General features: G+C 48.2%; 1 protein-coding gene across 2 annotated transcripts in view; it reads right to left on the bottom strand.

Moving 5' to 3' along the window:
- Window positions 1–17803, bottom strand: part of LOC128783005 (ubiquitin-associated protein 2-like) — a 194013-nt gene that overhangs the window by 170684 nt on the left and 5526 nt on the right. For both annotated transcript variants that reach the window (XM_053933583.1, XM_053933582.1), the window contains exons 2-3: window positions 16935–17012; window positions 15953–16063 (exon numbers count right to left, since the gene is read on the bottom strand). In XM_053933583.1, the coding sequence (XP_053789558.1) occupies window positions 15953–16063; window positions 16935–17012 (189 nt within the window). The remainder of the gene's footprint in view (window positions 1–15952; window positions 16064–16934; window positions 17013–17803) is intronic.

Here is a 17803-nt window from a genome sequence, read left to right as displayed (position 1 = left end):
TCGTATCCATGCTTTCCCACTGTATAATTTTGAGGAAAGCCTCAAAAAGTTGGGCATGTCCTTTCAGATACAGTATGATGCTACCTCTGGGCATGGGAATCCATCACAGACTATTGAATCTGTCTCCTTTTGCAATCAATTAGCTCCCTTACAATTTCAGCTGAGGATGCCTGAGGCAACCCAAATGACAGCTGTGGGCCTGAACTTCAAAAATATGTAACAGAAACTGCTTTGCTGGCCTGGTCTTAGATAGAAAGAAGAATAACCTGAAAGGTCCCCTTTGTTCTATCTTAAAAGGTTTAAGAAGTAACACATGGTCAGACATAAAATGGATCTTATGACTATAGGAAGTTAAATGAATAGAAGTCTTGGGCAAAGAAACATGCCCTTCTCAACTCTCATCCACAAGCCTCTGTGTCCAAAGACAGACTAACACAACTGTTGCAAGTGAAGTCTTCATAAAGACTAACAGTCACAGAGCATAAAGCCTTAAATATTACAGTATTTTTAAAAAAATACAAAACTAGCAGAGTACCAAAGAAATTATAAATGGACATTCTAGCTATCACTCTTTCTTTTAATTCCTCAATTTGGATAGACATGTCTTCTTCTAAATGAGGTAAAAAAAACTTCCAGTGCATCAAAGCAGTGAAACTAAAAAAAAAGAGATTTGGGAATCTGCATTCAGAACTAGTACCACCTCTGCTTCCAAGCTTGTGGATGCAACAGCCTGGTCAGAGAGCAAGAAAACGGAATTCATTTCCTCACAATAGATTTGTGAGACTTTTTAGGGAGTTGTAGAGAAACAACAGTAACTTGTTAGTATAAACAACCTGCAGGTGGCGTTTTCCTACTCTGTTTTTCTGTTCTTCTCAAGGACTGTTTGTGAGGAAAATGTTTTTGTTAATTAGCCAATCAAGTAGAATGTGTCGAACCTAGTTATAAAAGAACTTTAGTATTAAAAGTGCTGTTGTGTGAACCAACCTGTTTGTGGATTTGTGTCATTTCTTGCTCAGCGGTGACATCTGGTGACCGACAACATGTGTTGCACCGATCAACCCCTCACGGACAGTGGCACCTGGGACCTCCGCTGGGACCCCCGCCAGGACCCTGCGGCGCCTGCACGGTCTACCCGCATTTGGACACGCTCTGTTTCCCCAGAGAGGTAACGACCTCTCCCCGCGTCTTTCTGAATCGGACTGGGTCCGCAGTTTTGCCCTGGTAGCTTGGGCCACCGGGTGGGGACGGATCCCCCAGCGCAGCGGACAGTTTGTGCTTTGCTGGGGTCGGGTGCCGGTGTTTCCATGATGGGGAACAATGCTTCTAAAGAGGAAGCCGCGATTTTCTCCATATGGAGGGACCTGATTTCTTTTAAGAGACTCTCTGTGTCGGATGATTCACTCTGTGAATTGTTAGTATGGGCCAAGGCTCATGATTTTCCGGTGAGTGTGGCTGCTGCTTTCAGCCGGATCCTGTGGCGGGCGTTGGGTGACCGGCTCGCGGAGGCATTTTTTGAAGGGGATTTCGTTGCACCTCAACTTATGACTGTGTGGAGACCCTTGTTTGCTGCCATCCTGGTCTGGGACAGTGCATCCAAGAGTGGGAGTTCGAAGGGCAGGGATGGTGCCGGCGTGTTGGGGAGAAGATCGCAAGACCGGCCGGTGGCCAGCTTCTCTCCGACTCTGTGTGGGCCGGCGGGGGGCTTGGGGATTCTCTGCAGAACCCATCTCTCATCTGAAGATTGTATTCCACCGGCAAGCCCTTGTTCACATCTTTTTGGGAGGTCGCTGTCTCCTCTCTCTGTGATATTAACACCACCAAGAGCGATAGCCACATCTCAGCTGTGCCTGGGAGACGGCAGTTCTCCACCTGTGCCACAATCGACCCCTCCATCCCTGATGGTCCAGTTCTCCCCTTTCCTGCGAGAAGTAGCTGGGGGGTCGCGGCGGCGATCGCTTCCACTTTTTTCCCCCCTGCACACCGGGGACCGACTTTCTTGTGGCCAGCAGGAGCTGCAGTTCCTGGCTCATGGTTCCCCCCTGGTTCACGGGAGGGGGCGGGGTTGGTTCTGGCATCAGCGGCCGCCAGGACAACACTGGTCACTCCATCAGCTTCCTTGTCATCAGGCACAGAGACTGCACAGCTGTACTGGCCATGCCCATTGTCGATGCCTGTCGGCGAGTGCCTGCTCCAGCCGACGTCATGCCTCCAGCCGGTTTCCACCTCCTTTTTTATGGTGTCTGCGCAGACAACAGCGACTGTGATGATAACTCCAGCACCATCTCTCCGAACGGTAAATCACACAGCAGGAGCTGTGTCTCCTTTTGTTACCCTGCCCTTGGTTGTGGGGCAGCTGCCTCCTCCTCATCTCAGTGGCCAACTTGGTTGACTTAATGCCATTTACACCTTTGCCAGTGCAGCCTGCGGCGGCGGCGGTACTACCACCGGCCACGCCACCCATCGGGCCGTCTTTGGCCACACCATCCGCAGCTGGCCCCCCGGCTGCAGCACCGCCGGCAGCCAGTCCCCCTGCGTTTGGGCTTGTACCTAGCCCTTCAGTCTCGCGGCCCGCGGTTGGCCTCTCGGATCCGGGCCTTTTAGTTGATCCGCCACCCCCTGTTACCTGCTGGCTGTCCTCCGCTTCCCTAGATGGGGACTCGGACAGCGATGACGACCAACAGCCAGTCCCCCGGCAGGGCCGTGCTCCGGTGGTAGACCGCCTGTTGTAGAGATGTCAGTGAACCCAATGGGAAGAATGATGATGTCTAACTCTATTTCAGAAGGCTGAATGATTTATTATAATTATGTTATAATACATTAATATGTTATATAAAAGAGGATACTAAATACTACATGCTACTTTCTCTAACTATCATATCTAACTAACTCACAACTCGTGACCCTGTTCTCCAGAGCTCAGACACAGGTGGATCCGATTGGCCATCAGGCCCAAACAATCCACCATGGTCTAACCAAGCGCTCACTCCAGGTAAACAATTCTCCAAACACATTCCACAAGAGAAAAACATGGAGCAGAAATAGAAATTGTTTTCTCTTTCATTTCTCTCTGTGCACCTCAATAAAAAATCTTGAGAGAGAGAGAAATGTACTTGCCACAACTGCCAGCACTGACAGCTGGAATCATCGTCCGCCCATAACCTCTGGACTTTGCCTCCCTGTTGGGTGACCTTGTGCCCCAGGAATCCCCGCAGCTTTTGTGACGCAGTCAAGGTGTGAGCTTCAGAAGCTGGGGGTGGGGGTCCTTTGAACAGGGTGGGGAGGCTGCGATGGGCAGCTGATGACACCCCACTTGCCTCAGGGGGTGGGGCCACAGGTGTCAATCAGACAATTTGTCCAGCATCTGAGGGAGGGGCACAGGAGGACCATGTTCTGCCACAAGGCAAGGTAAGTGCTCCTCCCGTGTTTAAAGCTGTCCCAAATTCGGGACTCGCCAACAAGCATGATGTATTTGCCTGGCGGGCGATCCAGGATCTGTGGGACCAGGTTGCAAAATATGGCCTTGGCTCTGAGCAAGTTATGCAGGCTCTCAGAGTGATAAACAGGGACCGGCTTGCTCCATCTGATATTAAACATATTGCTCAGGTGCTGTTCTGGCCTGTGCAGTATGTGAAATTTCAGAAGTACTGGATGCAGGCTGCTGCAAAGGTTGCGGCAAGCAATAGGCTTCTGCCTCAGGCTGACCCTAGGTATGGTGTGGGGGTGGATGCTCTCGGGGAGCATGCCTTTTCCAATCCTGATTTTCAGGCTACCTGGGACACTGCTGTTCTTGAGCAGTGTCAAAGTGTAGGATTTGGTGCATTGGTGAAGACCATTGAGGCGGCCTCCCCCCCACCACAATGTACAACGATTGTACAGGGACCAGGTGAGCCTTTTATGCAATTTGTAGAGAAGGATTTTGCTGCCCTGGAGAGGCAGATTGAGGATATTACATTAAGGGAGAGCTTCTGCAAAATGTTGGTCCGGTTCAATGCGAACAGTAATTGCCGGAAGATCATAGATGCTCTTCCAGGTGACCCATTGGTGGCAGACATGGTCAAAGCATGTGTTGCGACAGGTGCTGTGAACCACAGAGTGTCTGCTCTGGAGACTGCTACACAGCCAGGCCAGGTGCCCTCAGGGGGAGGATGACGGAAAAGGGACAAAAATAAGGGCAAGAAAAAATAAGGTGCACCCAAGCCGACAGGTACAGGTGGCACCTTCTTGTGCTCTAGATGCCTAAAGGCAGGTCATTGTTCAGACCAATACAAGTCTAAATATCATGCCAATGGCCAGCCTATGGCAGGCCCAGGAAACGGGAAAAAGCACACAGAGGAATTGCGCCTGACACAAGTGATTGCTCAGAGCACAGTGCCGGCTCAGGCTTGCCCAGCCAGCTCAGAGGCATCACCCACGGCTCCACCGGCGTGGATGTATGTACTGCTGGCACAGTCGTCCTAGAATCCTGTTGTGAACATAAGGTTCCTTTGGACGTGCTCAGACCTTTGGGACAGGGACTCGGCGCGCTGCTTGTGGGGAGGTCTAGTGTCACCCACCAAGGAATCTGTTGACCTGGGAGTCATTGACTCTGACTTTTCAGGTCTGATTTTTGCCACAGTTTTCACACCCTCCCCCCCGTTGCTATTCCGGCAGGGAATCGGAGTGCTCAACTTGTGATTTTTCAGTCATGTGTCCCCAGGTCTGACCTGCACACACGTGGGAGTGGTGGCTTCGGATATATGGGACTGCCACGAGCCCTCTGGTCTGTGGCCATTTCTGCTCAGCGACCCCAGATGGCGTGTACTCTGACCCTACTGGGTGCCCACCCGCCGAAGATCGAGCTGCAAGGTTTGATCGACACGGGGGCAGATGTGACTGTCATCTCCCTCTCTGTGTGGCCTCCTGCGTGGCCTTTGGCCCCTGTGGGAACACCCGTTGTAGGGGTGGGAGGTCCGGCACGTACCTTGATGAGCCAACGCTTCGTGCTCATCGGCAACGCAAAGGGGCAGGTGGCTGCAGTTTGACCCTATGTCGTTTCTACCCCGATCAAGCTGTGGGAGCAGGATGTGTTGGCTGCCTGGGGAGTGCGAATAGGGATGCATTTTTAGTTGGGGCCACTGCGTTGAAGGGTGAAGGATATCCAACACTCCCTTTACTGTCGCCCTGTTCTTTTGAGAGTTTTAAAGTTCTTCTGAAAGTTCCTATGCCTTCTGATATTTACATATTTCAACTGAGTTTTCTCACGCATGTTCATGTAAATAATGATTGCTTTTCATTCTTCTTTGTGGGTGGAAAGAATTGATGGACCGTTGGTTTGACCAGTGTGGTTGGAGAGGTGGCAGTTTCACCCTCCAATCCACTGTCACTTTTGCTATTGTATATACAGAGGAGGCAGAAAATAAAGTTTGCTTTTTTGGGTTCTTTTTCTTTCCTTTTACATCTGGTCTGCTTCTGTGAGTTATTTTGTGTCGCAGTGTGACATTTGGTGATTGCTGTGTTCAGGACAGCTGTGGGTGAGGTCTTTTAATTCTCTTTTTCTTTTTTTTTTCTCTCTCTGCCTGCAGCGCTTGTGGTCAGGACAGCCCTTGTGGTTTCTATGGAGGACTTCCTGGTCTTGAATGTCTGGGAAGCTTTTCTGGAGAGAAAGAGGGCTTCTGTTCTTTGGGATGGCTTTAAGCAGCTGTTTTACTAGGGCAGAGATCATGGGCTCTTTTCAGGCCCTGAGGAGTCGTTCTCCAGGGAGACGTGGGGTCTCCTGGGAGAACACCTCATGGGCTCTCTCTCTGTTGGTTATAGTGCAGGTGTAGTGGCAATGCTCCTGAACTGGAGATGGATTGACAAACTTTGGCAGGACTCCAGCACCCCAGCCTCTGAACACGGTGACGCTGAAGTCTTTTTGGAGGCAGAAGTGAATGTTGAGTCTTTGCGCAGATCGGTGCCGGCCCCGTCCCTTTCCGCGCCCAGGGGGTGGCGGAGCGGGGTGGGGACGCCTCCTCTGTGTGCCTTTCCAGCTCTTGGGGGCTGTGAAGAGCCTCTGGCTCAGCCTCCGCCTCTGCTGGAGCCGGATTCAGTGACAACACTTTGCCCAAACTGTGGGGTTTCCACAACGTATCCCTTGAAGGCGGTGGGAGCGGAGTCAGCCGCTTCCCTCCCACTCACCCGTTTGGGGTCCACGTCATTGATCGATTCTGCGTCTGCACACCCTGCCAGGCATGCGCAGGTGGAGGAAGCCGCCGTAGGCAGGACATTGATCGACTTTCTGTCAGACCCCACCCTGGTGGGCGGGTGGCCTGGCCCGCTCCATCCCCGTGAGGTGGTGTCCACTATCGGATTGCGCATCCCAGGCGGGATTCTTTTTGGGTGTGGTGCCTGATGGCCCCATCCCCGGACAGCCTTTGCTGGGTTCCGTGGCTGGGGCGCTAAGCAATGGCGCGGCTCTGCAAGCTGCGTCTCTCTCTGCGCACTGCTCTTCCCCTGTGCCAAGGGAGGGTGGCCTCGGGGGGGCCCCGGCGGGGGATGGCCCTTCTCCACCGCCCATCCCTCCTGCGGGTACCGGGGCAGCAGCAGGTGCTGCCACTGCGGTGGTTACCTTTGCCACAAAAGGTGACCTGGCCGGCGGGAGACCCATGTTTCCCCAGGGCCGTGGGTCTTCTTCCTCGGCCTTGTGGACGCTTCTGCCATGTCAGGTGACTGTACATCTGAAGGAGCACGAGCAGTTTTGATGAGAAGTCAAAGTTAAGGTCGAGAACGTGCTTGATTGTGCCTCTCTGTATTGCCTCCCGTGGTGCACAGATGGCTGCTCTGGCACTGCTGATGCTGCAGGGAGCGCAATATCGGGTGCTGTTGAGCTGACTCCCAGTCAGGCATCTGCTTCTGTCCCTGTGGAGTCCACGGGGCTTAGCAGGTGCTGCCGCCTTACCAGGAGGTCTCCAGGCTTTCCCTGTGCTCAGGGGCATTGCTAACAATGCCCATCAGCCTTTACCATTGAAAGCTTTGATGGAACTCTGTGATAAGGTTGGAAAATATGGTCTGGGCTCTGTAGAAGATATGCAGATGCTTCGAGTGTTTGCTGCTGATTTGCTGACACCTTATGACATTCGAAGCTTGGCTCGTGTTCTTTTTCAGCCTGTAGAATACGACCTTTTTGAGTCTAAATGGACTCAGCTGGCAACTAGAGCAGTGGAGCAAAATGCTACTGTGTTGGGCCAACGGGATCCCAGATGTGTGATTGGTACTGATGTGCTGCTAGGCACAGGCAATTATGCTGATCCTCAGGAGCAGGCTGGCTTTGCTCCTCTGGTGCTGGATCAGTGCCAGACAACAGGCATGGCAGCGTTGATTCAGACCATAGAAGTGGCTGCTCCAAAGGAGTCATTTGTGACTGTTGTCCAGGGAGCTGATGAGTCTTTCCTATGATTTGCAGACAGGCTGTCTGCTTCTGTGGAGAAGCAGGTGGGAGATCCTGAGGCAAGGAAGCTTTGGATTAAACACCTTGCGAGAAGCAATTGCAGTGCTGACTGTAGAAGAATCATAGAGGCTCTTCCTGGTGATCCTTCTGTCCCTCAGATGGCAGAGGCCTGTGCAAAGGTAGGCACCTCAAGTCATAAGATGGCTGCCTTGGCTACTGCTGTGCAGTCTGCCGTGGCTACTGCTGTGCAGCCGGTGTGGGTAATGCCGCAGAGTGGGCAGCAACGGCAGGGGAATGCTCAGGGTAGCAAGAAACAGAGAAAGAAGGGACAGCAGGTCGCAACTCCCTTGTTTTTGTGTGGCTGGTGTGGAAGGCCAAACAATACTGCAAATGTCTGTAGGGCGACTGTGCATGCTAATGGCCAAGCGTTGCCAGGCTCGGGAAACTGGAAGCGGAGCACGACGGAGAGACGTGCCCAGACACAAGCTTCTCTCCAAGCCCTGGAAGCGATGGAGGTCTGCTTAGCCAACTTGCAGCCAGCACCCACGGCGCAGCAGGTGTTGATGTCTGCACAGCAGCAACAGTTGTCATGGATTCATGCAAAATACACAAGGTTCCCCTGGATGCCGTTGGTCCCTTGGGTGAGGGCATGAGTGCTCTCCTTATGGGGAGATCTAGTGCCACCCTTCAGGGCATCATTATGCACATGGGACTCATTGATGCAGATTTTACGGGACAGATTTCTGCCATGGTTTCCACACCCACCCCCCGTCACTATCCCAAAAGGGACACAAATTGCTCAACTTGTGCCTTTTAAGTCTTCTGTTCACAGGACAGTTGATCGGTCATGAGGTGACGGCGGCTTTGGATCCACTGGGCCGCCTCAAGTTCACTGGTCTGCTGTCCTAACCGAAAAACATCCCGAGATACTGTGTACCCTGTCCATCCCTGGCACGACGCTGCCGGAGATTCATCTCCGCAGGCTTCTTGACAGCGGTGTGGATGTCACAGTTCTCTCCGTTGCCACCTGGCCCCCGGAGTCGCCCTTGGATCCGGTGGAGACACCTATTGTGGGATTGGGAGGAACAGTGCGTTGCTACGTGAGCCAGCAGCCCATGATGATCACGAACCCAGAGGGACAGACGGCCATGATTCAGCCTCATGTTACTTCAACTAGTGTTAACCTCTGGGGGAGGGACGTTCTGTCCGCGTGGGGGGTGTGCATCGGGACAGATTTTTGGTGGGGGCCACTGCGATGAAGGGCGCAGAGTGTCCCACGCCTCCTTTACGGTGACTGGTGGACAAACCCGTCTGGGAGAACCAGTGGCCCCTCCCTCAAGACAAATTAGTTGCCCTTCAAAACCTAGTGCAGGAGCAGTTGGACCAGGGTCATCTGGAGCCTTCTACCAGTCCCTGGAACACTCCTGTCTTCTGCATCAAGAAAAAATCTGGGAAAAGGAGGTTGTTACAAGACCTCTGAAAGGTCAATGCCATGATGGAAAGCATGGGAACATTGCAGACAGGCATGCCATCGCCTACCATGCTTCCTTCAGATTGGCCGATCCTCATCGTGGATTTGAAGAATTGTTTTTTTACAATTCCTTTGCATCCCAATGACAGACCAAAGTTTGCCTTCTCGGTGCCAGCAATCAACAATGCTGAGCCCACACAGCGATATCAATGGAGATTTTTGCCCCAAAGAATACGTGATTCTCCGGCCATATGCCAATGGTATGTGGCCCGTGCCTTGTCTGGAGTTTGCAAGCAGTTTCCTGATGCCCATTTTTATCACTATATGGATGACATTTTGGTGGCTGTGTCCACCCAGGATGAGCTGCTGAGGATTCAGCCTCGGTTGCTTGATGCTTTGCATTTTCATGGGCTGCAGGTGGCTCCAGAAAAGGTTCAACAACAACCTCCTTGGAAGTATTTGGGGGTCAGAATTCTGGAACAGACAATCCGACACCAGGAGGTGCAATTTGTGCATTCGGTGAAGACACTGAACGATGCCCAGAAATTGGTAGGTGTCATCACTTGGTTACGTCCGTACTTGGGACTGACTAATGCACAACTATCTCCTCTGCTTGATTTGTTAAAGGGAGACTCTGATTTAAAGTCGCCTCGCACATTGACCCCTGAGGCACGTCAGCTGCTGGAGGAGGTTCAGCAAGCTGTTTCTGCTTGCCAGGTTTATCGCATTGATCCTTCCGTTGATGTCACTGTGTTCATTACCACTCCAGATTCACATCCCACAGGCATCATTGGCCAATGGAGTGACAAATGGTCCGATTCTTTGCACCTCCTGGAATGGATTTTCCTGCCCCATCAGCCGCAGATAATCAAATGCTGGCAATGGTGTTTGCAATTGATGGGTGCGGATCCCGCAAAGATCATACTGCCAGTACAGCGGGAGGATTTTGACTGGAGCTTTGCACACAGTGTGTCCCTGCAAAGTGCTCTGGAAAACTTTTCAGGGCAGATCACTTATCATCTGCCCAGCCACAAGCTACTGCAGGTAGCAAAATTCACACAAATCTCTTTGCGGCCCAAAAACAGTCAGGAGCCAGCGCAAGGACCCACTGTCTTCACTGACGGTTCAGGGAAAACAGGAAAGGCCATAGTTACTTGGAAGGATGGATCTGAGTGGCAGGTTCTGGAAGGCCATGAGGATGGATCAGCCCAATTGGTTGAATTGAGGGCTGCTGTCATGGCATTTGAGAAATTTTCCCAGGAACCTTTCAATTTGGTCACAGATTCTGCCTATGTGGCCGATATCACACAGTGATTGGGTTATTCAATTTTGAAGGAGGTCAGTAATCCTGCCTTGTTTCATTTATTGAAGACCTTGTGGTGTGCTATTCAGGCCTGGGTTCATCCGTACTATGTTCTGCATGTAAGGAGACACACCAATTTGCCAGGGTTTGTAGCAGAAGGAAACGCAAGGGCTGACAAGTTGGCTAACCCGGCGTGGGTAGCACCTCAGCCTGACACACTCACACAGGCCAAGGCATCGCATGGGTTTTTCCATCAGAACGCACATACCTTGCAGAAGCAGTTTCAGCTGATGCCAACTGAGGCTTGTGACATTGTCGAGTCATGTGATGACTGTCATGCGCTTGTTGCGCCTTTGCCAGCAGGGGTAAACCCCAGAGGCCTTAGGGCCTTGGAGCTTTGGCAGACCGATGTCACCCAGACTGTGGAGTTTGGCCGGCTCAAGTATGTGCATGCCACTGTGGACACGTTCTCCTCTGCGATGTGGGCTTCTGTTCATACTGGAGAGAAGGCCCGCGATGTCATTGCCCACTGGACACAGGCCTTTGCCGTTCTGGGCGTACCTTCTGCCGTGAAAACCGACAATGGTCCTGCTTACACATCGCAGAAGGTGCGGCAGTTCCTGCAGTTGTGGGGTGTGTAACACAAGTTTGGTATCCTCCATGCTCCGACTGGTCAAGCTATTGTAGAACGCAGTCATGGTACTCTGAAGTGGGTTCTTCAAAAACAAAAATGGGGAATGCAGGGTGAAACCCCACACAGTCAGTTGGCCAAAACTTTGTATACCATCAATCATCTTACTGTGCTGCAGAATTCAAATAACCCTGTCATTTTGAATTATCACCTTTTGTTGCAGGCTTCGCATGAGACACGTCAGCCTTGAGCGAAGGTTCGGTTGCGGAATTTAGTCACCAAACAGCGGGAAGGTCCCTATGACCTTATCGCTTTGGGGCGTGGGTATGTGTGCGTATCCACAGATACCAGGGTACGCTAGGTACCTTCGAAGTAGCCTGGTATGCCCTCACCCACAATGATCCCTGCGGGATGGGAGATCTTGATCATTGATCTGAAGGATTGTATTTTACTATTCATTTGCATTCTGATGATAAGCCAAAGTTTGCCTTCACAGTGCCTTCAGTCAACAATGCCGAACCTGTGTGGAGATATCAATGGAAGGTTTTGCCATAGGGCTGTCGCAATAGCCCAACTATCTGTCAATGGCATGTGGCTCAGGCTTTGTCCGAGCTTTGCATTCAGTTTCCTGACGCGCGTTGTTATCATTATATGGATGACATTCTGGTGGCTGTACCCACCCAGGATGAGTTGCTGAGGATAGCGCCTCAGCTGTTTGCTGCTCTGCATGCTTACGGGCTGCAGGTGGCCCCAGAGAAAGTTCAGCAGCACCCTCCCTGGAAGTATCTGGGGGTCAAAATTCTTGACCAAACCATTCAGCATCAGGAGGTGCAATTCTCAGATTCTATTCGGACCTTGAATGATGCCCAGAAGTTGATGGGTGTCATCAGCTGGTTGCGTCCTTATTTGGGACTGACCAGAACAGAACTGTCCCCATTGTATGACACTTTGAAAGGGGACCCTGACCTGAGGTCACCTCGGGAATTGACCCCTGCAGTGCGACAAGCGCTGGAGGAGGTCCAAAGGGCTGTTTCTGCTCATCAGGTTCATCTAATAGATCCTTCCATTGATATCACTGTCTTCATTACCAATCCAGATTTTCATCCTACGGGTATCATTGGCCAGTGGAGTGACAAGTGGTCTGATCCCTTGCACGTTTTGGAACGGGTCTTTTTGACCCATCAGCAGAAAAAGACAGCGCCCTTATTGTTCGAGCCAATTGCTCGTTTGATAATCAAATGCCGTCAACAGTGTTTGCAGTTGATGGCTGCCGATCCCACAGCGATTATTCTTCCTGTGGAACGGGAAGATTTTGAATGGAGCTTTGCTAATAGCACTCCTTTGCAGAGTGTGCTGCAAAACTTCTCGGGGCAGATTGCTTATCATATGCCCAGCCATAAGTTGCTGCTGCTGGCAAAGACAACGGGTTTGTCATTGCGGCCGAAGAGCAGCCAGGTGCCAGTGCAAGGGCCCACTGTCTTCACTGACGGTTCTGGAAAAATGGGGAAGGCCATTGTTACTTGGAAGGATGAATCTGGATGGCAGACACTGGAAGGCCATGAGTCAGGCTCGGCCCAACTGGTTGAGTTAAATGCCGTTGCCATGGCGTTCCAGGAATTTTCCCAAGTGCCTCTGAATTTGGTGACTGATTCCACCTATGTCGCGGACATAACCAAGCGTTTGGATTGTTCACTTCTGAAGGAAGTCAGTAATGCAGTTTTGTTTCAGTTATTGAAAGCCTTGTGGAGTGCAATTCAAACCCAAGTCCATCCGTATTACATCTTGCACATTTGGAGTCACACCAATTTGCCGGGTTTCATAGTGGAAGGGAATGCCAGGGCTGACAGGTTGGCCAGCTCTGCATGGGTAGTGCCTCAGCCTGATAAGATTGCACAAGCCAAGGCACCACATGATTTTTTCCATCAAAGTCCACATACTTTGCAGAAACAGTTTCATTTGATGCCAGCTGAAGCTCATGACATCGTCAGTTCTTGCACTGACTGTCATGGATTCGCTGCACCTTTGCCAGTGGGGGTGAACCCCAGAGGCATAAAGGCTTTGCAGCTTTGGCAAACAGATGTCACTCACATTGCTGAATTTGGCCAACTCAAGTATGTGCACGTGTCTATTGACACATTTTCTTCCACCATGTGGGTCTCTGCTCACACTGGGGAAAAGAGTTGCAATATGATTGCCCATTGGAGGATGGCTTTTGCAGTCTTGGGAATACCTTTTTCTGTGAAAACTGACAATAGCCCTGCCTATGTCTTGCAGAAGATGCAGCAGTTTCTACGCCTATGGGGAGTGTCACACAAGCTTGGTATCCCACACTCTCCAACAGGCCAGGCCATTGTTGAACACACTCATGGTACCTTGAAGCATGTTCTGGACAAACACAAAAGGGGAATAATGTCTGGAGAAACGCCACACAGTCAATTGGAAAAAGTTTTATATACAATCAACCATTTGACAGTGCCACAGAATTCGGAGAACCCTGTCATTCTAAATCACTTTCTCTCATTGCATTCTTCAGGTGAGACGCACCTGCCTCGAGCAAAGGTCCGGATATGGGATCAAACCACTAATAAGTGGGAAGGCCTATACGACCTTGTCACTTGGGGTCGCGGTTATACATGTGTTTCCACAGATACTGGAGTGCGATGGGTACCTGCAAGGTCTGTCCGCCCTGACTTGCAACACCAAAACTGGAAGGTGGCCAACAGGCAACCTTTGCATGATGACGAAGATGACGACCATCAATGAGATGGCCCCTCCACGAGTGGGGAGTGAACATTTCATCCTGCTTCTGAAAAAAAGGACTGTTTTGTATTAGAATAAGTACATGATTTAGGATTGTTAGCGTGTTTTTTAAGAGAGAATCACAAGATCCAATCTCTCTGACCATTTCTAATCAGCATCCAATTAAGGAACCTCTGGAGCCGTGTTTGTTCTCCTTCCTGCAAGGGGCCCCGCAGAGGATTACAAACACTGTCTCCATCTTTAAACAAAAAGGGGGACCTGTGGATGTGACAGCCTGGTCAGAGAGCGAGAAAACGGAATTAATTTTCTCACAATGGACTTGTGAGACTTTTTAGGGAGCTGTAGAGAAACTATGATAACTTGTTAGTATAAACAACCTGCAGGTGGTGTTTTCCTACTGTTTCTGTTCTTCTCAAGGACTGTTTGTGAGAAAAATGTTTTTGTTAATTAGCCAATCAAGTAGAATGTGTCGAACCTAGTTATAAAAGAAAAGAACTTTCGTATTAAAAGTGCTGTTGTGTGAACCAGCCTGTTTGTGGATTTGTGTCATTTCTTGCTCAAGAGTAACACAACCTTACATCAAATCCACAGTTAAAGTGTTCTGGAGTATAACGGCCTTCAAGTTGGAGGTCCACAAATTTGCATTAAGTTTATTCACACTCTGATGGGAACCCCTTCTAATTAATACTCCTTCCTTCTTGAGTCCTTCAAATTGTCTGTATCTGTTTGAGTTGCATTTTGTCTACAAAGTGCAGTGGGTTCAGAGGGACTTGTCAAAAGAACAATATATGGATATGATGCTTCTAAATGATAAATGAGTTCAGAAAGTTTCTTCCACGCCATGATCACTTATAAAAAATTTGCTAAAGTAAGGAAGCATTTAAAATTCTCTATCAGACAGAAAACTATTTTCAACTAGAAAATGGCAAATATGAGAAGTAAAAGAGAACAAAAAAACAGCACATTACCAACAGATTTAATCATGAGATGCTCTCTTCTATTCCCAACTTGACAGTTTGTTCAGTATTATATATCTCTGTGTTTTAGATGACCTCAACTCTGATAAATGAAAAGGGGATAGGAAAGAAAGTCCTCTCAGTCAGAACAGTATGTGTTCTAGATTTAGGGTGTGTGCGGGTGGGTTTCCTCATTAACAATAAGACAGACCACACATCCTGAAAATCACAGGAAATACAGAATGTTCAGCATTAAGAAAGGAAGTCCAGGTTTCTTTCCCAATTTAGATGAGATGGAATCTAGCTCACTGTCTTGGACAAACTATAAGAAGTCCCTCCAGCAAAAGCTTGAGCTTCAGCAAGACATTTTTCTGGTATGTCTTGGGATAGAAAATTGCTGTGTAACATTCTAAACAATATTATTTGTTGTTATATACACATTGTTTAGTCTCCACTTTCTGGTTTTCAATGAAGTTATGCAAATGAACAGTGAAAGGATACTTGTATCCTCTTTTGCCATTAGCAGTGCTGTCAATGTAACTTTCAGATGTGGAAACCTCCTCCAAATTTAATACTGACAATGCAAACCTACATAAGCCGCACAACTTAAAATATCTACCTGCACTTTAGGTTTATAAAGATTATCCTTTGAGGCAAACAGACTCAGGTCTCATGGTTGGGAGGTGCTACTGATGCTTTAAGTTTTAGCTTTCATATTTTTCAGATTCTGTACTGCCTTAGTGTGTGACTAAAGTGTTAGTAAGTTCTCTTCACAGTTTAGTTAGACAAAACAATCCTTTTCCAGCCTGAGAACCAAGGACACCATTGCAGCTTCGGGCCCAAAAAAGTATAAACAACAGCAAATTGAGGAGAGCGATCTGGGAGGATGGGACTTCATAACCTGAAGCTGTAATTGGACAATTAACCGCAATGAGTAAATAGACCAAAACTTATAAAAGTGTGACAGTTCGTGACCGGTCATCCATCTTGCGTCCATCTTGGGTAGAGCCATGGCTGGGCACTTGTACTGCCCAAGATGTATCCTTTAAAGGCCTTTCAATACTTACTTTATTCCTTTAACACTGTCTAGGCTCTGTTCCAGGTAGCCTCTCTAGGCATCACTACAAACATTGGAGCAAAAAACAGGCCTGTGTCTGACAGAACAATGATTTCTGCTGCAGAGTTAAAATTATTGTATGTAAATGAAAACCAAAAGATTCTGCAAGAAACCAGCTAAACACCTACAACATTTTCAAGGTTCAGCCTAGTCTATGGTATGCATGCAGCAGAAAAGCTGTCCTGGTCTCCATTTCCTTCAAAAGAATTTGGAGGCATGGAAATTGAAAGCTTCCAAAATGTGACTTTCCCAATCACTTCTAAGAAGTGGAAACAAAAATCAGCTTAATAGGAAAGTATCTGAACTTACCGTGTCTGAACTTCCTTCCAGCAATATGTTAATTGCTCTGTTCATGTCCCCATTACAATCATGTAGTGCCACTATGCATTCATCCTGGTTTTTCCCCGTCACTTCCATAAGCTGGCAGTAAGAGTCAGACATGTTAAAATATTCAAATTATCTTTGTAAGAAAATAAGAGTTAGTATCACCACAGCTTCAAAAACGTGCATAAGCTACTGTGTCAGAGCAAACTAAAATCCTAAATAAAGGTAAACACAAATTAAATTATAATCAAGAAAGCACTCTCTCACTTTTTTTTTTTTTTTCCCTTTAACTTTATGCTTGGAGATTTCCTATGCAGAACTTAATTCTTGTCCTTCCCACCAGCACAGCTACAGGCATTATTGATGAGGGTACTATGGCTTCAGGAAGTACAAAACTTCACTTCTGGCACATCACCAAAACAAGTTTATAACAACAAAAAGCACTTAATGCTTCAGAGGAGGTTTTACAAAGGAAAAGTCAATAAAGCTGCATACACAGCTCTGGGAGGTCAAATTATTTTTTTAAATAATACCTCAATTTACCTTTAAGCTATGATTCTATGATTTTTACTTTTCCTGAAAAACAACCAATATATTGGCAAACTCAGTTACACAGGTGACATTTTTCCCATGTGTGTGTACACATGAACAACCTGAATGCACTCTTTATTCTGACAATTATTCAACTGTGACCATACTAAAGAGATATAGTCTGGAAGAGGTCAGCACAGATGAGTTTTGGCTTAAATGCCAAAGGAAAATACACCAGGTATAACCATACAGTCATAGCTATATTACCACACAATTTCTTGAAAACAGACTTTACAGGGCAATAAGAGCGCCTTTTTCTAGTTAAACTTTTATCCTTGTGAAAAAGGTTTAATCTAAATCAGAAACATACTCTACCTCCAAAACACAAGTCAGCATTGTTACAGAGTATAAAAACTCTGTATCATAGGAAACATACTTGTTTCACTTTATCTTCAAAATCTGTGTCATTCTTATCGTAGATCATCTGAGCAAGGCGAATTTGTTCTGCTGTTGCCTGAAAAACAAACATCCAATAAAGTACACAACATTTATCTATATTTTTTTAAAGTATCGTCTAGTTATCACAATCACAGAATACAGAGTTGGAAGAGACCCACAAGGATCATCAAAGTCAAACTCCTGGCCCTGCACAGGACATCCCAACAATCCCACCCTGTGCCTGAGAGCATTGTCCAAACCCTCCTGGAGTTCTGGCAGCCTTGGGCCATGACCATTCCCTGGGAAATCAGTTCAGTGCCCAACCACCCTCTGGGGGAAGAATCTTTTCCTGATATCCAGCCTAGCCCTCCCCTGACACAACATCAGGCCATTCCCTCAGGTCCTGTCACTGGTCACTAGAGTTTTACTTTTTTTTTTTTCTCTCAAGATTCTCAAAAAGAATATACACAAGCACAGCAGTGCTACAGGGAAGGGATTAACATCTCTATGCCCATTTTATAGTTAAAAAGTTAGCTAGAACAGAAGCAATTTCAACATATTCTAATATATTTGAACCACAGTTAAAGCTCACCACATAGACAAGTATATAATAGAATTTACCACAGAAGCTTACACTTTGATATTTCTTTTATTTAGTATCTACCACTCCAGAGATAGTACGGGCCAGTCTTCATAGTGCGGCATCTGCAGCCTACTTAACTGCATTCCTATGAAAATACCGAAGATAACTGTATGCTACATGATCTTGGACCTCATTTGATTTCTGCCCAAACAGAAGAGGCTACTATCTCATGGTAGAGAAGGCTGATACTGAAGAGAGCCAGGACCCAAAATGCAAGTTGATGT

Source organism: Vidua chalybeata (genome assembly GCF_026979565.1).
Source record: "Vidua chalybeata isolate OUT-0048 chromosome W unlocalized genomic scaffold, bVidCha1 merged haplotype SUPER_W_unloc_6, whole genome shotgun sequence".
Lineage (NCBI taxonomy): Eukaryota > Metazoa > Chordata > Aves > Passeriformes > Viduidae > Vidua > Vidua chalybeata.
The sequence above is the reverse complement of the archived record's forward strand: the minus strand, read 5'-3'. Positions and strand labels throughout refer to the sequence as shown.